At 40.5% G+C, this 27,686-nt stretch overlaps 1 protein-coding gene across 1 annotated transcript in view; it reads right to left on the reverse strand.

Moving 5' to 3' along the window:
• Positions 1–22,952: 22,952 nt before the first annotated feature.
• The window catches only part of cdh11 (cadherin 11, type 2, OB-cadherin (osteoblast)), a 130,839-nt gene continuing 126,105 nt past the window's right edge, over positions 22,953–27,686 (reverse strand). Inside the window, exons 14-16 of the mRNA XM_084735322.1 lie at positions 27,057–27,308; positions 26,073–26,224; positions 22,953–25,015 (exon numbers count right to left, since the gene is read on the reverse strand). Coding sequence (XP_084591448.1) covers positions 24,650–25,015; positions 26,073–26,224; positions 27,057–27,308 — 770 coding nt within the window. The 3' untranslated portion in view covers positions 22,953–24,649. The remainder of the gene's footprint in view (positions 25,016–26,072; positions 26,225–27,056; positions 27,309–27,686) is intronic.

Raw genomic sequence — 27,686 nt, forward strand, 5'->3', positions numbered from 1 at the left:
GAGAGTGAATTTCTTCACACACCCATTGTTATCTTTGTGCAGGTGCCAGTGGGAGACAATGAGGTGATAGCCACAAAGATTCAAGTAATCTCCTGCATGCTGAGCTATTCCACGGTTGGGGTAAATTTTCAAACGGAGTCTTCATCTGAATGACTCATGCAGGCACAAAAAACTGGTCCAATCATACACAAATTCTAAGTGTATTTCAGAACATAAAAATACACAAGCATAATGTAATTTAAATGTCATACTTTTATTTTTTGAAGAATTACTGTCTCACAGCTGTGTGCCTCCACCAAGCAGTCAAGCTGCAGTTTACATCCATGTCTGTCTGGATATAATGTATGTAGTAAAAATGGAGGGTATCAAAATACATGTGTGATTCAAGTAAATAATTTCCAGTGAGAAACATGCTGTATTCACTTAGAAACTATTCTTACAGAGGAGTACAGAAAGAGCTGTTTTGGACATAAAATGTCATCTCATTATTTTATCCTGTTAGACTTTGGTGTATAATTTTGTCATAATTAGCGCATGAATTATTCAGTTATGGCCAAAAATGTGCTTAGTGAGGTCACTGTGACTTTGACCTTTGACCATCAAAATGAAAACAGGCCACTTGCCAAGTTTGAAGAAACAAGACCTTCTTCAGATATCCTGTTCATGAGAATGGTCTGAAAACATAATGCCTTCGGCCATAAGAGCATAAAGGCATAAAAGTAATTTTTTAAAAAACCTTTTTAAGATTTTTGAAAAGTTATGAATCACAGAGGTCCTTCAGCATACAGTCATGAATGTGCATAAAAAATATTAGCCTGGTCAGTCCAGTAGTTTTCAAGATTAGCTGCAGACAAGCTGCAGATCTGGCACACAATTACATTATGATTACATGATCTCCTCCAGGGTAATGTTTTCCAAAATATCAATATATCCATAAATATTATTACTGTACATTTGAAATGCTGTCTATGCATTTCCTGTCCTTTCTTCTCTCTAGTTGACACACACACACACACACACACACACACACACACACACACACACACACACACACACACACACACAGAGTGCCCACGTAGTCCCGCTCCTCTCAATTACTCTTCTTGTAATGTGTTTCATTTGCTCCAGCTGAACATGCATTGTCATGTTACAGCTTTGTTAAATTAGTCTTTTATTAAAGATCATTTTTCAAGGTGTTTTTTTTAAGTATTGTGACAACACTTCTCCAGGCTTTGGTTTTTTAAAAATTAAAATATTTAAAGCTACTCAGAATAGGATTTGAGTTGAATATAAATATAATTAATGTTCTATGTAGAGCAGCAACAGTGATGTTGACAACAGCAGAGTCACTCTGTATACTCAGTAATATCTCACTGGAAACAAATCTAAAATGCAATAAATCATATTCCTGATATCAATATACTGAGTGAAGTGAAGAAAGAATGAAGAACACAGATCGCATTAGTCACTATCAGTCATTCATCCTGTCTTCTGTCCTCCTCCCTCTGCTGCTAGAGAGAGGAGGGGCTGCTGTGTTACTGCCAGCAGCTGAGTTTACAAGAATTTGCCTCATTTTTAAAGATATGTGGCAAAGCAAGATAAAAAGACACTACAGTTGCCGCTTACAGCTTACAGCTTACAGCTTACAGCTTTTGTAACAAATCGCTATTAGCCGACCAAGCAAACTCTGATACCTCCACACCCGATACTACTTTACAAAAAGTAGCTCCTTCAAAATAAGCAATATGATAAAACGTTTGCTCATACTTGCAGCAAGACACAACATGTGACATGTAGAATGTGAGGAACGTCTGATGAAAATAAAACATATTTACGTGTCTGATGGCATTGCTATGAACTCATATCAATACTTGATATTGGTAAGTAATCAAATGTAAGCATCAAGTACTACACCTTGGTCTGAAAAAAGTGGTATTGGTGCATCCCTACCGTCTCCACCATGGCCCTTTCTGCTTTGCTGTTAACTGATTTTGCTGTGTGTGTGTGTGTGTTTGTGGAGGATCTGCTCCAAAACAGTGTGCTGGGGAAAGGCTGCAGTGTGATAATACATAAATTACACCAAAACATTAAAAAGTGTAGGAACCAATAACGTCAGAGCTCATCAATACTGTGGTCTTTAATAATTTTGCCCTGGGGCCCATTTAATAGCATGTTTAGGTGCCCATCCCTCATTGCAAATGCTCTAAGGGTGGGACCAGTTTATCATGAGGGTAAGTACACTTTGTCCAATCTCTGGCTTAGTAAGAAATCATGGAGAGGCCTGCACAGGATTTTCTGGAGTAAATGCTGTTTGTAGAAATGCAAGGAGGCAGCAGAGACAGAGACATTGCATATGGACAGGCTTGCAATAAGGCTTACAATTACTCATTTATCAGCGAAGCTCAAATGCATCCTGGCTAAAGGTGTCAGTGTACCTCAGTCCAAGTCAAACACACGCACACACACACACCTCTCTGACTTGCAGCCAACAGTTTCTTTTGTTGATCTGATCATCATGTCCGCTTCGCATCGCACTTGGTCAAGTGTACCGAGAGGAGAAAGTAAGCACGGTTTGAACTTCTCTCCTGAGCTCTCTTTTCATTCTTCGCACAACTGCGTCTGTCGATTGTGTGTACAACCGAGTGCAACACCGTGAATGCCTCCTAGGAGAGACTGTCCGAGATTATCGCGTTTTACCCCTCTCCATGACGACAGGCTTTTCACCCCACCTTCAAGTGTGGACGGGCGATGAGACCAGAGGGGGATTACGGCGAAAAGGGGACCAGAGGAGTGGAGGACGTGGTCTCGCTGGATCCCACACAGACTTGTTTCACTGTCTTGGACCGGTGGCTCTGCTGCAAAGCAGCGTGGGGGATCAGGGAAAGAGAGATGATGATTATGGAAATGAGCGAGCTCTCTTTCTGAAAGATTAAACAGGCCACTGATTGCTTTTACATAACCTTCACTCACTGACACACAGGCTGGCTCTCCCTCACTGTCTCACAGACACACACACACACACACACACACACACAGATGCACGTGTATTGTTGTTGATTTTTTTAATTTCATTTTATTCCTCTGGTTTCCTTGTGTCCTTTCCCTAACCTGTCATTTGTTCATGTTCAGCTTTAGACACACACCAAAACACATGAGAGCTGCATTTTGATTCAGCTTCTCTTCGGTGTATGTACATACAATTTTTTATACGAGTTTATACCATATGTTCATGTGACTGTGGTCAGAGCTTTGTGAATAAAATAACATACTGACCTCCACACAAAAGACGACCCAGTCTTGGTGTTCCTTCATTCCTTCCTGACATTTTTACTTGGGATACAGTATTATGGCAGTATTTATGCAAAACTTGAAAATGGCTCAACAAGACTGTACTCCGCTTTGCTATAGAACTGGCTTAATGTAGGCGGAGCTGATCGTCATAGCAACGCTGAAATAACACACGCACATAGCAGTTCTTTTACGGTCTTGAGAGGCTGCAGCCTTTATCCTCTGACAACGTACATGGTAGATTTACAGCATTTTTGCTATGCACACACTGCCAGTAATTAGTCTGCCCCTCACCCTCTGTCATGCTTGCTTAAGTCACACACTCACGATGTTATGCTACTCTGGCCAATCAGTAGTCTGAAGTGTCTGTGAGCTTACTTCTGTAATTGGGACTAAACCCCAAATACTCATAAATAGGGTCATTTTTCTTCTTTTTTTTGTGAGTTATCCCCAAGACACCATGCTGGTCTGCTCAGCTTCACTGACAGAGGTTGAACCCTGGTGGTCTAAGCTGCACACTACAATACAGCATGGAGGTGAAACTGGAGGCAAACACGAATCAGCTCAGAGTAGGAGATCACATAACCAAGCGAAAGTGTCATCTTGCTGGGTTGTTTGGTGCCAGATTCAAGTAGAAATGGCTCAAAATTTGAGTTTTATTGCATACCAGTTGCCACTGCTGGTCAAAATAAAAAAAAAGCCAAGACAGCTATGGTTAAACATAAGATAAAAGCTGAGAGATGTGTGTGGGCCACAACATAACAAACAAAATGAACTCACAACATTCTCACACCTTTTTCCTTATTAAACTGAAAAAATACAACCGATCACCTTCTGAATTCAAATTTTCTCTTTTACTGAACTAAGATGGAGTTCATTGCCTCATTAACTCTGTAAAGCACACTTCATTTAAATTTAAGAGACAGGAACAAAATAAAACCCACTAAAACTGGCTCAGTCTTTCCACTGTTATAACAACCACCAAGTCTGGTTTGGTTGAAATAAATCATTAATTCACTGAGTTAGATGTGAAGATAATCTGGCTCTACAGGCTGTTTTCCTCTCATTTGTCCTGCGGTGGGTTTCTAGTGTGCAATAAAATGACAATAATCACCCTGGAACAACTCAGCTAGTCGCTGACATATAAATTCAATTGCTCAACCCAATAATGCAATTGTAGAAAGCTTGTCTATCCACTGAGTGAGCTTGTACAGGTTGGCCTGGTCCCGTTGGTTAATTTGAATGCTCGCCATCCCCGAGAGTGAATCGCCTTACATATTCAGATGAGCTTGTATTTTCTTCAGCCAATATTAAAGAAAACGTGCCATCAAAACTGCTAGCTACTGTTACCCAATGTGGGAATTGTTTTGTCTTCACCTAAGCTACATTGACAAGAAAAGCATGATTACCAACAGAAAATGTGTCTATAACAAAAAACACAAACCTGAGAATGCTTTTCATTTTTTATGTCATGCAATAGTCATGAAGGATGGGTCATGACTGAAAGAACGGGATTGTGGATACAAGCGGCTGATATGGGTTTTCTTAGGAGGGTGGCTGGCATCTTCCTTAGGGAGTCGTTGCTCCTCTGCGTAGAAAGGAACCAATTGAGGTGGTTCGGGCATCTCGTAAGGATGCCTCCTGATTGCCTCCCTAGGAAGTTGTTCCAGGCACGTCCAGCTGGGAGAAGGCCATGAAGCAGACCGAGGACTAGGCGGAGGGATTATATCTCCACCCTGGCCTAGGAACACTTTGGGATCCCCCAGTCAGACCTGGCTAATGTTGACAGGGAAGGGGATGTCTGGGGTCCCCTGCTAGAACTGTTACCACCACGACCCGATTTTGGATAAGTGGTTGACGATGGATGGATGGATGGATGGATGGATGGATGGATGGATGGATGGATGCAGCAGTCAGCCCCAACATAGTATGTCTGAGAGCCTGACAGACAGACAGATAACTCTGAACTCTGATAACTGAGAATACAGCAGAGGACTTAGCCTCATATCTAAAATATGACTCAGTAAATGTACCAAAAACACGTCTGTAGAACTAATTAGGGCCACCGACCAATGGTTCTAGGGGTCGTAGAGTGACGGGAGTCAGACAGAAACGCTCGTCTCGGTGACTGAATTCGGAAAATGCGGCCTTAACCTCGGGTTCAAAACTCTAAAATTTGGCCCAATCCAAGTATCGACACTGCACTCGTGTTCGCCCAATTTTTTTGATTCGGAATATCTATCTATCTATTGTTCAAATCCGAGCTTGCTTTATTTCTTGCATTCTCGTGACCGTCCACCAGAGGGCGTCAGATTCCAGATTCAGAAATAAATGTCAAACACACATATCTCATCAACAGAACCACGTATTAAGTCAGCATCGATATTTCTAGGGCCTACAGACCAAGGCCTTTCACCCAATATGCATGAATTTACTCTTGGACAACGTTTGTGCTAAACTTATTAATATGGATATCAGGATAACACATATTATAAAGCAGGCCAAGACCATCCCAATGCACTTTGTCCCATGGCTCTATCTGTCTTCCTTCCCTATCTCGAGAACCATAAGTAATAGAGACTCAGGAGTGGTACCGTTGGATTCAGAAGGACCACAAATGGGGGGGTAGGTCAAGGTCCTGTTGTTTTATCTGACTCGGTTGAGGATCAGTCACTTTGACCAATTGTGGTTATAATCCCCATACCCCCAACTTTTCAAGAATTGAACAAGTGAAGCATGAGAACATTGGTTTGTGCTTTATATTTTAAGTTTTGAACATTTTACACACTTAACAACGTAACATTAACATTTGAATACATTACAAAAATTGTTAGTCTCTTCATCACTGCTGGTTTCTGCACTGGAGTGAGCTGACAGGGAAGAAGTACTCCCAATAGCTCACTGCTTGAACGGGGGGTTCATGGACATAACGCGGAAGTGGAAAAAGGGGTCCACCAATGAGTGCCTGGTGCCCCGGGAGGTGTTGACTCCCAGGCAGTAAAATAACTCTGGAGTACCTGGGACAGAGGGACCACCCTCAGCCTCATCCTCCACAGCACTGGTGTAGATGGAGGAGGGTGTCCCAGGTCGAGGACTCCCAGGACCCAACTCTCCTTGAGGGGCACTCAGGGCTGGAGCATGGCCTGGTGGGACCTGGCTATCCTCAGTGGACTCATCCCTGACGTCAACCACTGGGTTGATGTCTTCCTCCTTGCCGCTTGGCACATTGGACATTTACACTCACTAAAATATAATGTTTCCATTAAAATCCAAAAATTGTCTATTAAAAACACAAATAGACAAAAAATAAATTAAAAGGGCAGGCCCAAGCAGCATGAAATAAAAAAATAAATAAATAAATAAATAAAGTGCGGTTCACAGAACTTAAATTACATTAATTAAAATTCCCATATCTTCTCGTGACATAATTAAATAAAATTTGGCACATCTGACACGATTTCTACATGGAATTAAAAATAATTATTTTAACGGGAACAAAGCACCTGGAACTCACATGCATATCAGGCACGCACGCACACACGCACCCACAACAAAACAGTCGTTCTCTTTTCAACAGTGGTGAACATTTTCAAACATGAAACTTAATTAAAAACTTACTGCACAAACATGTAGGGGTGCTAGACAGGAAGATGGCATGAACAGGGTCCCACCGCACTTGAGGGCTCAGGTTTAAAGAGTTCGGGCTCACTTACTGGTTTAAAGAGTTCGGGCTTGCTTACTGGCACGTCCTTAACCGGGACCTCGAATTGGGACCCGGAGCCATCTCTTGATGGCTGCGTCCCCCAGAGTGGCTCCGACTCACTGGTGCTGGGCACCAGAGACATTTCCTCCAAGTTCGAGAGTTCAGTTGTCAAGGTATGGTCGTCAATTGCCAAAGGGGCCTGAGATTGCAGCTCATTCGCTTCTTTTGGGACATCGAGTTTGAATCTCCACTTGTTCTGGTAGTACTCTGAGATTGATGGCTTCAGCCTTTCCAGGGTAACCTGGATTTTCAAAGGGGTGACCACATTTGCAATATCTCGGACGGTGGGCAGCTTACTGAGGGGACTGTAGCTCAGCCTTTTTTTGGAGGCGAGGGACTGTCTCTCTCACATCACCTTGCAGGTCCTCGGAGGAAACAGACAAGCTGGAATCGGGCTCGTCAGCGTAGACCGGCAGTTTGTAGTCGGAGCTTGTCTCTGAGGTGGACGTGAGGCTCTCTTCTTCCTGCTCACGTGGAAGGTCCTTTCTCTTTTTGTTGGCCAACTTGAGCACCTTCATGCGCAGCTGGCCGGTCTCGTAGGCCAGTTCCTTTTCCGGGAGTGAGACGTAAAACTTTTTGGCCATGTCTGGCGCTTGCCACATGAGAGAAAAAGCAGGGAACTGGGTGACGCACGACGGAAGCCAAAAATAAAAAATAAAAAAAATAAAAAGAGAATAAACAAACACACTCTTACTGTGCGCAACCGTATTTCATGAGTAGGGCGTGCTCTTCCTGGTTCAGCACGCAGTGGCTCACCCTCAGGTGCTGCTTCAGGTTCGCGTAGGTGCCATAGCACAAACCGAAGAGTTTCGACAGCTGTGTATGATGTAAATCAGTACAAAGTCAAGGAGCTGCAGTTAAAGCAATGTACTACAAACCTTGCGTTCTACTTACCATCTTGCAGCCCAAAAAACCTCACTTTGATTGTGACCTGCAGAAGGGAATGTGATAAATTAGAATGTGGAAGTTGACCACATGCTTCCATATTCTTATCTATAGCATTAAGCATTAGCTCGAAAAACTAGCATGGCTCAAAAACGTAGTTTTCACTGCTTTAGAAAGTGGCAAAAGTCGGCAAGACAGCGATAAAAACACGTGTGAAGCAGAGGGCTGAAAAGGGAACGTTTTTGTCCGTGAAATGTTAAATTCCCATCGAGTGAAAAGATGCAGGTCAAGGGTCGCCCTGTCGTAAAGCGGATCGTGGAAGGTGACCTCATGCTTCCAAATTCCTATCTATAGCACTAAGCATTAGCGCTGGTTTTTAGCTTGAAAATTAGCATTGTTTAAAAACACACTTTTCACGCTTTAAAAAGTGGCAAAAGTTGGTCCACACTGAAACACACGTTATGTGAAGCACAAGCAAAGACGAGCATTTTTATCCGCAAAAATATCAACTTATCATTAAGTTCGTTTGTTCACCTGTGGAGTGTGCTTCCATCTCATCCACTGACATCCAGCTGACTGAATATGCGCAACTTCCTGTCGACACGGGAAGCTGTCGTGGAGGTGATGGGATGAGAATTTGGAAATTCGAAAATATGATCTATGAAAATTCCAAATGCTCATATCTCTAGAACCATAGTTTGTAGAGACTTGGGAGTGGTACTTTTGGATTCGGAATGGAAGGGGGGTATAGGACGAGGTCCCATTACTCTATCTCCTTCAGTTCATGTCTTAAAGCATTAACTCATCACTCATAATACATTCATGATACATGCTGTTAATTCCTGTCTTTCAGTCCATTCAGTCATTTTTGACAAACTGGGATTTTCCTGCATACTGTACCATTTGGGGAGGCATTTTCAAAACAATTCTGGCTTGAATACCGATTTGTCCTCAATCATTTGGGGACCTATTTAATCTTCCCATGACACAGCTTTGAGTATCAAGCCAGATTTTGACACATAATAGTCCAGCTGGTGGCTTCAAACAGTGCTAAGCTTTTATCTCAACTAATTGCCAACACAACCTTCAATTTCTCTGAAATTGCATGAAAACCTCCTTTTTTCCTCCCTTGTATTTCCCCAGGACATGCAGCAGGTGCAGCACACAGCTGAGATTTAGCCGCTGCAATGGTTGAGCCAGAGTTGGCTCCTGTGTTGATCCTTGTGAATTAAAAAAAAAAAAATCCAACCTGAGGGCATGCCTGACAGTGTCAGCAGTCAGCATCATTATCAACAAACACCTTTGGCTTTCAACTTGAGCAAATTTATTAAACCACCAAAACTGCCTGTAAGGGTGGAAATTGTTACTTTAGTTTTTTAAGAAAGTTTTGGTTATGAGTAGTTTTGGTTGAGACTGTGGCTCTCAACTCTACAACCTAAGCCATATTACTGTGACTGACTTGGCTCATGTCCTCACCACCAAAAAAACCCAAACCAAAATTATGAAACTGTTTGCTTTTGCACATTTTCTAATTTTCTTATATTTTCACATTTTCTGACAAGTTCTTAATGGTGATGCAGAAGAATATCTGGTCATGATTCCACAGCAAGCCCATGTTTTTAAATCTAATTTGTATAACGAAGATTAAAGAATAAACTATTTTTTGGCAGTTTGTCTGATATGTGATGTATGCCTCTAAAGCCTCTGTAAACCCAAATCCACAACAGTCTTCTAACCATGTAAGATAGGGACTTGTGCACATAATTGAATAGAAATCAGATTTAATCCAAATTTGAAATATTGTTGCATACACTTTTTTTGTATTGGATTTGAATTGCGCATGTTTGTGCTCAGAGATTTATTACGAAAATCATGTAGAAAACCAAACCAATCCCAAAAAATCCATGTCAGTTGCTCCGTGAGTGCAACAAAACTTCTCTACTAATGCTGCTGCAGCTGCTGTCTGAGTCTGAGCCAACTCAACAAGGTGATAGACAGTGATTTAACTTGGCCCACATCAGTATTAGTTTAAGTGTATGCTATATTTAGAATATTTTCCCAGCTTTACTTTGCTGTTTAACAGCAACTGACCAGGATCTGGAGCTACCGTCTGTGCTCTCTCCATGGCCACAAATCTCTAATTTTAGTTTGGACCCAATCAAACGTGTTAAAATGCCAAAGTCTAACTAAAAAACATAAATTCCTACAACCAAACAAGCTTTCCTTATAACTATGAATGTTTATTTTCATTCAGATCTTTGCCAATGCTTAATGAGAAACTTTGCTTCGATATCATACATGCATTTTTACAATTTTAAGCCAAGCATAATTGAAAAATACACAGTGACAGTAGCCTGTAGAAAAAAAACACTGCTGACTATCGTAACTGAGCGTCTTTGGTTCACCTAACTCAGTTGGTGGAATAAGAATTAAAGAAGGCTTTTAAATCCCAGTGTTACGTTAGTAGAGGGCTCAGTGGTCAGTGACTGTCTTGGTCACTAAAATAGTCTTCATTGTCTGGGTTTAGCTTGAGAGGAGACCCAAAAGTCATCAGATAACATAATGATATTTCTTTAGCAAACACACAGAGGAAGATTTAGACCAGTGATGCTCAACTTGTGGTCAGATCAGGATCCCCAATAGGGTGCCGGGTGGCCTTCCGACTATTTTTTATTTCAGAATGAAAATAAATTGACTTGCACTGTTTTTACCAGGAAGAAGGGACAGATTTGCAAGTGTTATATGATGCAAGTGCAAGTGTCAGACTGCAGCAACGTGCATCAGATGGTGAGTTCTGCAGGGAAAGACAACTACTAGAGGCCAGCTGAAGACTTGTACCATGTGTTTGATACGAAAAGGGCTTAAATGTGGTATGTATTCTGTCCCTGGTAGGAGCAGTTTATATTTGATTTATGTTTATGAATCATTCCAAAATTTCAGTGACTGCATGATTAGAGGCAGTAAAATATCTGATTCATCTGTTGATCCTTCCATCAAGTTAATTCAGTTCAGTTGCTCATTCATTTTATCTGAAAAAAAAAAAAAGTTATAATTAATGTTTGTTGATTCACTGGCTCCTGTCCTCCTGTCATTTCGCAAAAGTAGCCTCTGGGCAAAACAAGTTAAGTGTCCCTGATGTATGACCGTGGACAATAATGCTCTCCATTAGCAACATGAAAAATAGACACATTTTTGTTTACTAAAGCAAACTAGTTCCAATCTCTTTTTACACTATTCTGCAAACTGATTTTATTTTAATGTGGTAATAAATATGAAAAATATGTTCCTAAATATTTTTGCTATAATTGAATAAGGTTAAATATAAATCATGATGGACCTTCGTGGAGATGTTTCAGATAAGATTAGTTGTTTGGTCCATGAAATGTTTGAAAATTGTGAAAAATTTTGATCAAAGCTCAAGATGATGTCCTCAAATGTCTTGTTTTGTCCACAACTCAATAGTCAGAGGGGAGTAAAGACACCAGAAAATAGAAGAGAAAAAAAGAGACCATGATAATCAATGGGCAACTGTATTTGTAATCCTAATAATTCTCCCCATTATTGCTAAATGTAACTGTAATCAGATTGTCTTCCTTATCTATAACTAATAGAATACAGTTACCTCTTATGTATCCAGATAACTTAATTCCTGTTACATGTAATCTGTTACTCCAAGCCTGATCATAACGAATCCTAAAAGTTTTAAAGTTGTTTTTACTGTTGAATATAATCTTGTGAGAGCTTGTGTTTTTTGGGTCTGTGTCAGACTCGACCACCTCCCTCATTCTACCATCTGTCAGATGCCTGTTGGATTAAGGTCCATGCTGAAAGATCAGTCCAAGTGCCAAACTAAATGACTGATTGACATACAAAGACGCTAACTTGCATAATTAGGACTGACTGACTTCTTGAACAACTGACTAACTTTCCATTTCACTAATTAACTCACTGGCTGACTGATGGGTTCATTTACCGTGTGCGTGCGGCTGCTTGCTGCTCTCCTGTTTGCAGTTTGATCAAGGACATCCAGCTGATACAAAAACACATTCCCCATGCATCTAACCAACTTACAGGCTCACTGGCAAACTGGATGAATAACTACATTACTGACTGGCTGCCTGACTGGTTAATTAACTTACTGTCTGTCTGTTTGTAGTGCACCCAAGGACATCCATCCAGCATCCAGTTTGTACACAAACTATTTCACACGCACATCTCTCCTCTCTGGAGTGACAGGAAGAATATTTCCCTGTTTACTCAAGTGCCACTTCATGATTAAAAACTAATCAGGCTTCAGCCAGCCTGGGATCCCCCTACACAGTGACACAGAATGAACTGCAATTATCTTAACAGGGGAGTGAAGAGCGAGAGGCACATAGACATGGACGGAAGGATGAAAGTAAAAAGGAGAGTGTGAGAGGAAGGTGAAGAAAAGATAGTTGAAAGGAAACACATACTGTGTTAGGCAGGAGTTCTGTCGGATGCAGAAAGTCATATAAAATCACATAAGAAAATCATTAGTGAGATCAAGGGAGGTAAACAAAGAGGAAGAAGGCGTCCAGCTGCTACTGTTAAAGGCTGCTAATTCAGATAACTCATATTGTCTCTCCTTAACTGTAGCAGCGTTTATCCCTTGTGATTGTGCATTAATAGAACATCAGCACAGATGAGATGGCAGCTTTCTGTTTGGTTAAGCTACAGATTGTGACTCATCATGAATCAAACCCGTTTCCATCAGGGATTTAAATTTCCCATGAAGTCAAAATTTCTGTTAAAGTGTTTCTATCACATATATATTGATCTAAGCATCATCTATAAGCCAGTGTCAGGCACAACAATGACATTTTGTGGATATTCTCTGGTATTGTTAATGATATTTCAGAGTTTTTCTTTTCCTGCAAAATGACTTGAAACTGTTGATGACTCATGCAGCACTCAGGAGTGTTACTTAATTTGCATCCAATGAAGCACTTTCTCGAATATGTCTGTGAGCAGACCTGTACAAAAGCACAAATTTAGAAATTTATTGACTGAGTCATATTTTATGGAGGAAATGTCCTCAGATTATCTGATGTCCTCCAACTGCTCAGCTTCAACTCTGTGATTTACAGTTTCCTGATAGACAAAATAAAGAGTTTTAGCAGCTGACTTGTTGCTAAAGTAGCTAATGGTAGCTGCTATTTGCGAGCAACAGAACCGGGCCAGCAGCCTCCAGAGTAGGGCTGCAACTAACAAGTATTTTCATAGTCGATTAATTGGGCGAGTATTTTCTCAATGAAGTGATTAATAGTTGTTTGGTCTCTAAAATGTCTGAAAATGCCAACAACCCAAAAGATATTCAGATTACTGCAATAAAGGAGTAAAGAAACCAAAAAAAAATCTACGCATTTAAGAAACTGGAGTTAAAGAATGTTGACTTTTTTTCTCAAACCGGTAAGTAGGTCATGACTAAATTTTTCATTTTTGGATGAACTATCTCTTTAAAGTTCCCATGAAACAGCTACTAGAGTGCTTATTGGTTATGTGTTTCCTGTAAAACAGGCAGCGAGGAAGGGCCTTGTGTCAGATAGTGATTGGCGTTTACAGCAGCCAGTATCACTGAGATTGCTCAGAGGCCAGACGGGGAATAAGAAGTGGTGGTCTTTACTGGGTTTGGCTCCCAGTGCTAACTGCCCCTGGCTGAAATCAAATCTTCTCATGTAGGTCTCAAGCTCAGCTAGAAAGTTTAAAAGTAGAAAGTGGATGGAAGAGATGGAAAAAAAAAAACTGATTTGTGAGGCTAAAAAGTACCACTTCAGATGACTTGTATTTTTTCCAGCCTGCTTCTGTCAAGCTGCTGAATCATGCCTTTTTTGTTTCTTCCCACAAAGCTTAAGTGCAAGGTATTATACAGAAGGGCTGCTTTGTTGAAACAAACTGAACAACACAGAAAGTGTTGAGCTTCAGCTCAAAACGGCAATTATTCCTCCCAGGGGGGAAGTGATTTGTCATATTTGTTTTACTTTTTCACCACACTTGCAATATTGCCAGTTAAGTCCTTGCGATTCATTGATCAGGATCGAAAACAGTTTGCGCGTTTATGCGAAAGGGGAGAGAAATCAGAATTATTGAAGTCAAAGTTGTCACAGTATCATGTTGAAATCCTGATTCCTGCAGAGGTAGAGAAAGCAAGAACACCTCATCCACCAGGTAAACTAATATTATGAAATATGTAGTTGTTTATTGGAATATTGTTATCATTGATTTATGTCTTGATTTATTAGCAAAGATAGTGGCTGTCAGTATGTGATCTGGCTGTTGTTGTTTAAGAGTCCATACATTTATAGGTGCAGTGAGTGTTTCTGGAGAAAGATACTTCATTGTTGAGTTGCATTCCCAGGTCGTCAAATACTGACATTTTGAGAATGAGACTCAACAACAACTTTGTTGCCAAACTTCGAGTGGCCAAAGCCTCCTGTCACGGGGTAGATGTTCTAAAGCCTGAAAAACAGAGCCAGGAAGAGGAGGAGAAGTCTAGTTTTCTCTCAGACCACTTGAATTATTATTATGCCTTAAGGTTATTATGGGACTTCTGCCCAACTTCTCTAAAAATAAACTGCCTACCCCAGCATCTGTCAGCTGGACTTTGATGTGGACCAAACAACCATTTGAAACACTTTTAGTACATTTGTGATGAGACTGCAAACTGGACCAACCACAGGATTTTGGGACAGTAGAAACCATATGACATTTTAACAACTCAAAAGCTAAACTACTATTAAATTCATCTGATGATCATGGGAACTATCAAAAAAGTAATCCAAGCAAGATAACATTGAGTGATTGAGAGTAACGCAGGAATGACTGTTGTTCCTACCTGTAAACTACACTTTTATTGCCTTGGGTTAGACAGTAAGATTTAGTAGAAGACGGCTCCTTGGAAAAGGGCAAGCACTTAAAAAAAAGAAAAACACTTGGTAGGTGATTGGATCTGTCTATTACATCTAGCACAGACTAACTTCACCCGGTCAGATCAAACTCTTGCCAGAGCCAGTTAGAAGACAAGCAAAAACATCTTATCCATCGAAAAAAAGTCTCTTCTTTCAATGAGGAAATACTCTCCAGTTCCGATATGATCACAGTATCTATGCTAACCTCTTCATTGTTTCTTTGAGATGAGTTGCTTCTGTGGACGCTTATTGCTGTCACCACACCTAAAATCTAGAACTGCCAGTAGTCCATCCTGGGATGCTGATTGGTGCAGACATAGATGGGTAACTTGAAGCCTGGCAAGATGGATTCTCACATGATCTTGCAAAACCAGCTGCCTCACAAGGTAAGACCTCCTATACTTAAAGTCTTAACTCTCAAACGCATCTTTGAAGAAGAAGAAGAAGAAAAAAAAAATCAACTTTCCAAAATTGTCTGGCTTCTCGCTGTGTTAAACTGGTCATCATGAAAATAGAAGCAAAAGAGGACAAAAACTCACAAGCCCTGACTCTAACACACACCCACACTGGAATTACCATGCAGAGACAAAGCAGCAGCTTGTTCTCCACATGAGGCACCAAACACTGAGTGTGAGCTGCAGATTACTCCAAACCGCCACATAGTACAGTTTTGACATGAATACTAATGACACTTTACCACATTACACACAAACAGGAAAACAAACCTCGGTACAAAAAGATGTTGCTGTGAACACTCACATATCCCACACACACCCACACAATCATCGTGTCCCATCCCACACGCACTCTGTGTCCAGTGATGGGATTTTGTGAAGTCTGGCTCCTCAGGGACTCATGGAGTTTAGGTATTTAAGAATTTAAATAAGGAGGATGTTGCAGGACACTCACTCTGGTACACAAACTGCACACACAGAAGGACAGAGAAAGAAACAGGGATGAAGAATACAGAGTTATAACTCTGGATTTACCTGCTAAGATGTATTAAAACAAGAGGTTGGTCATAACTAACTAACATAAGTAATTTAAAGTCACACTAACCTCACCACTGTGTAGTCATGACTCAAGCTTTATGTTAAATAAAGATCCCTACAAGGCACAATTTAAGACATATACAATTTGTCATTATTGTGATATTTTTTTTTTTTCCACAAAGAAATACCTTTTTAAACATTCCTACATTTTCATGGACTCCGTCTCCTTCATTGAAAAGCCAGGAATGATCATGTGGATATTCTTCATTCCATTTCCAAGATTAAATACCAGAGAATGGATGTACAATAAATGGTCATAATCTTTGCTATTGACTTGGGTTAAATATTGGGGTCAGGGGCAAAAAAAAAAAAAAGTCATGTTGGAAGACTACCTGAGTTTGGGCTGTTTTGGGTGGTTATGTAGGCTGTGTTCAGACACAATTAGGCGTTGCAGTGAATCAGGGCTGTATATTGGCAAGAAACTGGTGATAATGACACCATGATACAGGGGTTATGATGCAATAAATTGTGATACTGTAAGTAAGATGATATGTTGATATTTTTTAAATCTAACTTTAGGAAAACCATCAGTATAAAGAACCACCATATGCATAAAATCTGTTTAAAAAGTTTGCTGATTTATGCAATCAGAAATGAACCAAGATAACAAAACTGTTGTAGCACTTGTCTTTCTCACCACCAGCAAACAAATGTACGTAAACCAAAAGAAGCTTCTTGGTGTTAAAACCACACCCAGCTGGTGCAGTGTTTCTGCTGGTAACAAAGCAAAATCACAGAAGAAAACATCTTAGATCAATCATCTGATCTAATTCCTCAGTACATAAGTTACACAGATGTTGTTGCTGCTCAGCACATTTGTAAACCTACCCGCGAAGCCAGATCTGATCTGATTTCCAGATCCGTTCTTCCAAACCATAGTCAGGAGACCTCTAGTTTTAGGCCTGGCTCATAGCTGGTAACTAGTTTTTCACAGTCCAGACCAACTCTGCTAAGAAGAATGCAGAAAGACACTGTAGTAACTGTTTTTCTCTTGCATGGCAGCAAATGCAGCACACAGTCTTAAAAAACTGTTTTTTTCTGTGGCTTTGTGCTGATACTTTTCTCTCACTTCCCTTATGTGACACCTTACTTAAAGGGGGGGCTATTAAAATGTGTCTTGGGTGATCAGATCACAAGTACAGGCGTGAACCCTCTCAGGACACATTTGAGATCCAGTCTCTCATATCACATTCGTAAATTACGTATGGGCTCTCTTTTACTTGCAGCAGATGTTTGTGAACATACTAGTAACCCCAGACTCGCTTTAAAAAAAATTATTTTGAGACTTAACTTTATGAAACATGACAAATGGGCCTTCTTGTAAACTTGACAAACTTTCTACATTAATGTAAGTCTCAAGGCACATCTGGAAATGCATTGTTATGCCAGGTATGAACTCTCAATATTAAGAATAATACAACATAACTATCACTTTTCTTTGTGGTCCATGGTCAAACGGCCAAAGAATTTATCAGTTTATGGCAATTTTACAACTGGGCTTTTCCTGGTTTGTAACAGGACTGGCCCCCCCCCCCCCCCCCCCCAGCCCCGTCTATAGATGACGCCAGTGGTCACAACTGAAAACAAAATCAACAGAACTAGAAGCAAAGCTTCCATCTTGGCCATTTAGACTAAGCTGTGCTTGAAAATACTCATACAGTAGTTAATGTAACAGCCTATGGTTTTTCAAACCGCAAAAATATCTGATTACACACTCGCATGTGATCACATCTGGCCCATTACCTATTAAAACACAATTTTCCTATCTTAAAGTAGTTGGACTTGATTGTCCTTGTCTTTGCATCTGTCTCCCTCCCAGGTGGAGATGCTAAGTCTGCATAAACAGGTGCAAAAGTTCACCTCTGCCTCATCCTCCTCTCTGCTTTATAATCCTCACCTCTTCTCAAATGCATTCCTTCCCACGTCCTCTTCTCTCAGTCCTCCCTCCTTTCCCCTTTCTCACCTCTCGCTGGCACTCACAATAGTTCCCTTGTCCTCCGTGTTTTTTTGATTGATTCTCCTTCGATTTCCCTCTGTCTCTTCTCTCTGTCTCCCAGTGGGACACAGCAAAAAAAAAAAAAAATCTTCAGTCAGGTGCACAAGTTCACCGCTCTTCCCTCCTCCTCCTCCATCCACCTCAGTCTTCCCAGTGGGACCACGGTTAGCAGGTGGCGCAAATGTTCACTTCTTTTTCATCCTTTCCTCTTGATCTTTCTTACTCTTGTTTACCAGCCGCTGTATAAAAATATCCCAGAAACAAGCGCTGCCATCTTGTGCTGGTGACATCAGTTGGAGTCAAAGTCTGCACCGTAGTGATCAGGGCTGGAGCCACGGTATCGAATTCCCTCATACATCTGCCTGACACAATTGCACCAGAGCTCAGCTGCAAATCATCAGCCTAGCTAAAATGACAGAAATTATCTTTTGGAAAAATTTCTTTGTCATGTACTTTGATGTTTGAGTCATCACATGTGGAGAAGATTTCGTCCACCTTTTTACAGTCAGTGGTTTAAACCAGTGCTTAGCTTGGTTTAGCCAAGTAAGCAAGGAGCTAACTTCACAGAGACATACTTAATGTTAGCATTAGTTTACAACTCATCTTTGCTTGTCAGCTGCAGTTTTTGGGGTGAGTGTTGGGATGTTTAAAAAACCTGGCAACTCAAAACTTGATAAGGGTGATATAATGTTAAATATCCAAGGCACTGAGTATTCAGCTGATTGAAAACTGCAGATATGGCATTGGATCCGGTACACTGCCTCTTGAATACAGCAAAATACTTTAATTCAAGCCAGGTAAACAGATGTGTGCAGGGTCAGCTTAGCAGAAATATTAGTGTCGCGTTCGAATTAGAAAATGTCAATATCACTGCAACATGGTCTAAGGTAAAATTTTGGTGCATCATTCCTCTCATCCCATGTCCCTCTTCCGCTCCCTGCTCTCTCGGCTTCCCCTCTTTCCTTTCACTTCTTCCTTTGTGTTTCCTTGCTGTCTCTCTTTCTATATCACCTATTTAGTTGTTCATCCAAAGTGCAGCCTGACCTTTCTCAGTGTTGCTCCCTGAGGAGTGAGTGAATAAAGTGTGTGCGTGTTGTATACTTTATGTGCATGTGTTTGCACATGACATTTCTTTATGATAGACGTGACTGAAAACTGAAATTTCTTCCCAGAGGTGTGTTTGTGAAGCTGTTGTGTGGCTTGATCAGTTATATTAAAGTGAAAGAAAAACTCAGTTCTTGAATAATTTATTGTGGTATCTCTTGTGCCCACATAAAAAAAAAAAGGTTTAATACGATGTAAAAAAAGAAAACAACATTTTTGTCATTCTGATTGCAAAGCTTTAAAAAAAAAAGGCGATGCAACTGTTTTGATGTTTTCTGACCAACGTACTTGTCATATTCTCACCCAGCGCCCACGTCGTGTAGGTAGCAAATGTACTTGCAACCATCTGTGCACCCATGGGCGTGCTGGTCTTAGTACGAGGTGTGGTCGAGCACATTGTTGACACATTGCTGTAGAAAGCAGCTACATTGACTAACAAATACCTGGTCTAAAGTCAATGAGGCAGTATTTTCCTGCTATTAAATAAACATTCTAATAAATGGCAGATGATTGCAGATGGGTTAAATAGGGTGAAGCATCTGCCCATTAACAGAGAAACACTGCACAGTTACGTATGAGGTGAAGCAGCTGTAACTTTACAGCTCTCATGTTAATAATGTCCTGTTCTTTCACGCAGGACATAAGTTTATACAAGTAACATTAATCAGAGTGAAGCAGCCATGTTAATCTTGACTTCCATCAGAGCTATCTAAAATCGATTTCCTCTCTTTCCTCTGGAGAGTTTTCTCTGTTCACTTCTCCAAACTGCCAAATCTGTCATTTAAATAGCAATGGGCCAGAGGCAGGCCCACCTGGCTCTTAAAGGGAATGTTACACCTAAAACAGACTAGCACCATGGACTTTGCACTATAGATAGTCTAAATAGGCCTAAATTCTCTTAAAGGGCTTTATTATTTATTTATGATTGTTACGTGCAGCAGCCTGTTTGCTCTCTCTCTCTCTGTCCGGCTTGTCTCCCTCCTCCCTCTGCCTGCTGCGCACCTGAGTGCAATCGGCACTCAGGTAGGGACAGGAGGGGATAAGAGGGACAGGGAGTGTAGAGACAGGGCGCACAGCACATGGCATAGCCACCAGCACAGGTAGTGAGGAGTTTTTTCCCCTTTCTCCTTGTTTTTCTTTCCCCCAACGCAGGTTTTTCTCCCATGCTCATTTAGGTGCTGGGGTTTTATTGTTTTAATTTGTTGTGTTAGTTTGGGCTGGAGATTACCGGTAGTTACATTACTCGTCTGTTTATTTTAGGTTTAGTTTCTGTTTTAGGTAGTTTAGGGGGAGACGTTGGGAGCGACGGCCCACTGCGTGGTTGGCCCAGCATCTTCCCTCTTTTGTTCTTTTCGGCCGGGATCTCCAGCCCTCCTTGGTTTCCTCTTTAATTTGTTTGTGCTTTTGTTTAGTACTTTGGGTTCAGTAAATAAAGCTTGTGGGTAAATCGTTACATTTTGGTGTGGCGTCCTGTATATGTTGCAGCCTCCTGCCCCTATAGAGCCTTGTTTTTTTCTTGTTTGTATGGAGGCCGTAACAGCGATTTCATCATTTCATTTTTTTTTTTAAAGAAATATTTGCAAAGTAATGTCATTCCCATCAGCCTCAGCTGCACAGCTGTTGACCTTTAGGGGGCATTCAGACCAAAAACAGCCCCGTGAGAGAGCTGCGATGGTGCGAGTGTGTTGTTTCAGTTATTGTTGAGATGTAAAATTTGATCCAGGAAGTCAAGTTTAAATGCTTTTTCAGATGCCATAAGAGTGTTTTGTAGGTAATTTTGAGGCCAGGCCGCCCATGTAAATAAGAATTTGTTCATATTTAAATAAGGATAAAACAGCAACAAAAAAAATATATAACACTTACGGAAAAGTATGACAGTGGTCATAGTTTTATCTTTCATCATGACAACTGTGAGGTAAACAGTAGAAATACAGCTTTACAAACATAAAAGTAATTGGCCTTGCTTGTATTTAATAGGTCACTGCATCCCCTTGCCCACACAGACAGGTTCAGGTGTGCTGCTGGACAGGTCTCATTGAAATGAATTGAGGGGCGGTCTTTTTCTGAATGGAGTCATAGCCTTTCTTTTAAACTGTAATTTCCTCTCATTACCAAACAAACTGTCCCATATGTAAGATGACTGATGTAAAGGCAGATTTGAGTGGTTTTGTTAAAAGAAAGGTACAGCAGTTTTTGCTGTTCTTTCAGTGCACAACTCATGAATGTCATGCATTTGACTGAACGTGAGTCTGGCTGCATTTTGTCGTGTTTTTTTCTTTTTTTTTGGCTCAATTTTTAAATAAAAACATCTTTGTCTCTTTCCCTCAACCCCCTCAAATGATTCACAATGGTCTGTTCCACTACCTAACTATAGACATGGTTTTTTTTTTACTGACAAAATATTTATTATATGAATTAAGTAACTGGCAGCAAATCTAGTGGGTTAATCAGACGATGAGCCTGTGAAAAGTGAAAAATATACACATATCTATTATTTAGTAATTTATTCCCATGCATGCTGTAATCTTAGTCAGCTCTCCTCTGGCAGCAGCACAGCATCTCTGTCTCTCCCCTTGCACTGTATGCCTCAGGCAAGAGACAGAGCTTTTACTATGCTTATAGTCTATAGTATAGTATAGACTAGTCAGACAACACATAAAACAACACAGTTGTAGTGATGAGGAGGAAGGCATGTTGTTTGTCCTCACCATCTCTGACATGAAATATCCGTTCTTGTCACTGCATGAGCTAATGGGTGTCAGTTCAATAAAAATGTAAACAGTGAAGTATCTAAAACTAACACAAAGTTTACTCCCACAGGGCAATATCATTTTATAAAAAGAGCATTTATTTCAAAGTTTTTTTTTCGCTTCGGAGATTGAAGCACATAGTAAAGCAACAGTACAATGTTCAGAAAATATAAGTGTGATGCTGTAACATTTTTTAATCTTATCTTCTTAACATGTTTTTTGTTGTAATACTGGAATATTCTGCATGTATACTAAAATAAGAACTTTTAAAATTGTACAAATCGGTACCATAAAACTTGACAGAGAATAAAAACGAGGCGTTCTCTCACTGCAACAAACACAGATTGCTAGTTTTCCTCTTGAACAGGGAGAAAGAACGAAGAAACGCCAGATAATGAAAAAAAATGAAACAGAAACAAACAAAAAAATGAGAGAAGTTGTGTTCACACAGGCATAAACCAAAGCAGATATTTAACTTTAGGCAGCATGTTTCTTATAGCTATCCAAAAATGAAAATGGAATAGCATGTGGTCTCCCCATATTTAGACACCCATAAGAACATCAAATCACTGCAAAGAGTTAAACATGAACTTGTTCCTGTGTAGCTGCAGCCAAAGAAAGAACAATTATTGTCATAATAATGATAATAATAATAATAATAATAATAAAAAACAACAATAATAATCATAATATAATAACATTAAAAAAGAGATTGAACAAGAATCAACACGCTTAAAAAGGATGTTCTGCTTTCAACCTTTCCGTATATGTGGGTCATAAAACACACCTTGTGTTATTTTCCAATGGGCACATTTTATGTTTAAAGGGACAGTTCACCCCCTAATCAAAAACACACGTTCCCTCTTACTTGTAGTGCTATTTATTCATCTAGATTGTTTTTGCGTGTGTTGTTAAATTTTGGAGATGTCGGCTGTAGAGGTGTCTGCCTTCTCTTCAGCATATAGGGTCTAAATGGCACTCAGCTAGTGGTGCTCAAAGCACCAAAACAAACAAAAAAAAAGTTTAAAAAAATCCCTCTTTCCAGAAATCAAGGCCTGGTTAACCAAGATAATCCAGAGATCTTGTCAGGATCAGTTTCATGTTGGAACTACTTTCTTTCTACAGTAGAATGTACTAGAACTACTTTCTTTCTACTCAAAAGAAAATAGTTCCTACATGAAACTGAACTTTTTAGCGCTTTGAACACAACAAGTTCCAAGTTCCATCTAGTGCCATTATGTTGGAGAGAAGGTAGACATCTCTATGGTTGGTATCTTCAAACTTTGGCAACTCATACCATAACAACATAGATGGATAAATAGAACTACAGGCTAGAAGAAAAAATATGTACTTTTGATTTTGGGATGAACTGTCGCTTTAAAGAGCAACACATGTTGATACAACAGATGTTGCTCCTAACATAGCTGGTGTTGGGAAAAAACACAATGCACATTTTCCCGGTCTACATTTAACGCACCGGCAGAGAGAGCACATCCAGTTTTAAGAGTGCACGAGGCGCAAGTTGGATCCTCAAAGTGATATATCACATGTCTGCACATTGCTCTGTACATACCTAACATGGAGAATAGTTTGCTTTCTGAATATACTTCTCAAGTTACAAAAAGAAACAAAAGGAGAAAAAAAGAGAATGCACTGCGTTGCAAGAGTGTCCATTAAGTTTAAGGCGATTTTTCGAGCTCACAGGTTTTTACTCATTGTGATTGATCATCATTGGTGGACTCTGAATGAGGAAGTGATCATTCATTGGTGGACTCGGTTATGGGGCGTGATTGTTGATGGGAGGAATGGGGACACATGGGGCGTGGATGGGGGAGAAGGGCAGCTTTTCTTTTCACGTCTTCTCTGCAGTGAAGAATGAAAACAAAGAATCATCCACAGTTTTTTTTTTTTTCTTTTAAAGTCGGATCCACGTTGAGTCTGTCTCTTTTTGGGAGTAGAAAAAAAAGGTATTTGTGTAGCGTTTTTCACAGATACTCAGTCCTCGTGTGTTGGTTTTTCTGTGTGTAGCTACTGAAGCTAGCGGTCTCTATCATTACACTTGTTGTGTTAACCCCTGGAGTTGTTGTTTATTTATTATAAGGCCACCATACTGTGAAGATGCTGCGAGCGTCTTCAGAGTATCAACAACCCAGAGTCTGTCACGCTATTTAAACCACAGTACCTGCTGAATTCTGCACACACAACAACAAATTTGAAAAAAGTTTTGTTTCGGCTGTTTGATCCTACTGCCACATTTTCATTGCCTTTTATTTCTCTGTCATAACATCAGGTGGTTGCTGAATCCCATACTAACCTGTTCTCTTAATTTGCCTGTCTTGCTGTGTGTTCTTAACATACACCACAAAGAGAGCAACTGAGGGGAAACGAACCCTGCTCAGGAACCTGTGAAGGGAGTAACATTTCTCTCAGGAACCATTGAGGAAGTACGTGAATCCAGTCCACAAAAGTATATAGAACCTCTAATAAACTAAACAGTTAGCTAGAAGCAAGTCATTTTGATCGTACAGCAACATTTTTTCCCCAACAATTTACTTTCAAACAGGTGACATAACAAATCTCCCAGCCCTGCAATGCTCAGTCTGTAGAAAGAGACGGGAAAGAGACATCGGAGGGAAAGGAAAGACTTGGGAAAAGCCGGGAGCGGATTGAGTCCAAGCATTCATTATGTGTTCATTAACAAATCATCTTGGAGGACCAGGGAGGCGCCACAGGAGGGAGAGCTGTTAATGTCCGTTGACAAATTGGCATGAACTGATCAGGTTGGTAACAATTGGGTATTGAGGAGAGTTAACCCTCAGTTAACTAATCCTCGTGGAATCAATAAATCAGAAATCGGGGGCGTCCACTAAGTAAGACCACTGTTAAGAGTCTTCGCCGTCATCCCCATCATGGATGGAGCAGTCTTTGGTCCCGTACAAATCCGCCAGCTTCTTAAACCTCGGCCCCCAACTCTGCAGATAGTCATAATCCAAGTCAGACTCTGTTGTGACAGACTCGAGGGAACTCAATGAGCCAGCCAATGATCCTCTGCCTTCGTATCCGTAGATCTGAATGGAGTCGTAAGGAGGTGCAGTTGGGTCACTGTCGGCCTCTGCGATTCGAGTCTTAATGAAGTCATCAACATCAACGCTGTTGGCTGCAGGACGGCCGCTGCCAGGCCTGATGGGATACTGAAGCTCTGGTTTGATGTCCTTTCTTGGCAGGAAGCCGTTGGCACCGTCTGGGTTCTGAACAATTAGAAAGAGAGCATCTTGCTTTAAAATTTAACAGTCAGATAAGCCTATAAAGAGACTTTACAAGCTCTGGAGAATGAGAAAGAAGACATGCATTTATTAGCTGGTGGATTGGCTACTTATCATCGGATATTGACAAAAAACAGCTGAATATGAGCAAAGTTAGAATACTTTTATATTCTTAGTTTGACTCAACATTACACCAGTTGGATCTATTATTTTGGCTTACTGTTAATACAATCAAAAGACTTGTGATGACCCATACCTTTTCATCATCATGCCTCTTCATCCTTACCTTCATTTTCTGTACCTATTATCTCCTTTAGTGTTGCATGGTATACCAAAATCTGTGTACTTTTTTGATACGGTTTGTTAAAAACAGTATTTACAAAATTTTAGCATGTGTTCTGGGTCAATATTTGTGTGTTTGTACAGGAAGTGAAGTGAATTTTCACTTTGTGCAGGCACAGAGGATGTATGTTTGTGTTCAGTTCAGTCTCTGACTGAGCTCCGCACTCAGACACTCTGGTTCTTCCTTTTATTTCCCTCCAGTTTCTCCCCTCCCTCTCCATCTGTCTGTGCATTCATGAAGTAAAGGGCATCAGATCAGAACAGAATCTGATGTTGTGGTTATTATTCCTCCAAGAAGCTCTGTCTCTCTCCCCTGAAGCACTCGGCTCTCACCTCCAAGGCTCTAAAGCTCCGCAGCTGTCTGTCAGAGAGCAGTGCCTCTTTCCTCTCAGTACGCTCCTTAAAGCCCCACGATACATGCTGATTTTTCACTTAAGGTGAAAATTTTCAACTTGTACAAACAGCACAGACCTACTAGCATTAGCTATGTCATCATTAAGCCGTGTGGACGTTATGTTTCTGATATATTAGGTATGAAGTATTGAACCAGTTTTGTTTAAAGTATCAAGTATCATTTTAGTATTGAGTATTGTGATGCTAAGTTTGGTATTGGTATCAAAGTCAAAATTTTGTTATCATGACAACACTAATCTTCAGTAAAACAGACAAAAAACTATTGCCACAGCTCCCCTCTTCATACCTGCAGTGTAGCGATGTCGAAAGCCTCCGTGTCCTCCTCGCCGCCTCCTTCATCGTCATAAGTGATAATATTCTCCCTGATGTCCTCTTCCTCGAACACTATCAATGGCTCCTTCTTCTGACGCCTCAGTGCAACAAACAACACCACTATTGCTGCCAAAGAGAAACACACAATTCAAAAACTGTTCAGCATGTAGTGATTATATAACCGTGCTCACACAATCTCTGTGAAAAAGGAGGAAAGCGAGCATTAGGTAATTAGTATGCACTGTGGGGGATAGTGTAATTAGACCTTGGACAGTTTAATTAATGTCATTATTGTATTGTGCTATACACACACATGCCATTTTAATTGCAGGTGGTTATCAACATGTCAGACTTCTAAAAGACTCTCAGTTTTGTAGTACTATGGATCGTATGCAGCTTAAACTCAAATTGTTATGATACAATGTGCAAGAACATTGCATTATTCACATAAGGAGAACAGGTGACAGTTGCATTGTGGGTTTATGGGGTTTTGCTAGAGGCTGAGGAACAAAACTAAGACTGGAGACACATTTTTGAAAGCACATTATACACATAATCACAAAAAAATAAATAAAAAACAAGGAAACAGATTGTCCCTCAGAAAACAATGTGCCCACATTACATGATTACGCAAGATGCTGTAGCTGCTGATGCACAACTGACTCCAGGACCTTGAATGTTAACAGCAGCTCAAACGATGCAGTGCAGTTCCAATTGGACATTAACGGAGGTGGGCAGCCTGACTCAGAGCGCCACAATAAATATCAGGCATGTTTGGTATTATTAGGACAGCAAGTTGGCAGACTTGATCAAAAGACTCATTCTGTAAAACCACTGCTAGATGATCTTTGTCAGACAACCAATTGGAATTTCATGCCTCAACAATGTAATCTTCTGTAATCCCTTATGGTGCTCCTAAACTCAACAAATCAAAATAAGCAAAATATCAGCTCCTTACCCAGCAGAATGACAATACAGGCCAGTATAGCTATCAGTGCCCCAGTGCTGAGACCAGCTGGTAAGACGTAAGGCTCCACATTACAGGACAGGATGGTATTTTTACTGTCGCAGGAGCAGACTCTGATGGTCAGGGTGTTGGTGCTGCTCAAGGCGGGGAAACCGTTGTCGTTGATCTCGATGGGAAGGTAGTAAACGTCCTGGGTCAGACGGCTGAATCCTTTACGGAGAACATAGATGCTGGCTGTACTGTCTGCGGAGGCAGAGATAAATATGTTGGTTAGCAGAGAGAAAGATGAGCAGGTGAAATCATATAAACTGTACACTACCAGTCACTCTTAGAAATAAATGTGCAAACTAGAACCAAAAAGGGTTATTTGACTTGTACCCATAGGAGACCCCTTTTTGGAAGAACCTTTTCTTAAGGTTCCACAAAAAATATTTGGTTCTTGAACCACTTCCATTCAAGATCCTTGGAACGTTTGTGCCATCTTCTTAACCAACCTACATTTCCAGCAGTCTTGAGTAGAACCAGTATAATACATGATTTTATCAACAGAGGTCGCATAGTACACAACCTATAGAACCTTTGGTTCCCAAGGAAAACCTGCTATTTTTTGGTTCCAGATGA

The sequence above is a fragment of the Lutjanus erythropterus genome, chromosome 14 (assembly GCF_056507025.1).
Source record: "Lutjanus erythropterus isolate fLutEry1 chromosome 14, fLutEry1.hap2, whole genome shotgun sequence".
NCBI classification, from domain to species: Eukaryota; Metazoa; Chordata; class Actinopteri; order Lutjaniformes; family Lutjanidae; genus Lutjanus; species Lutjanus erythropterus.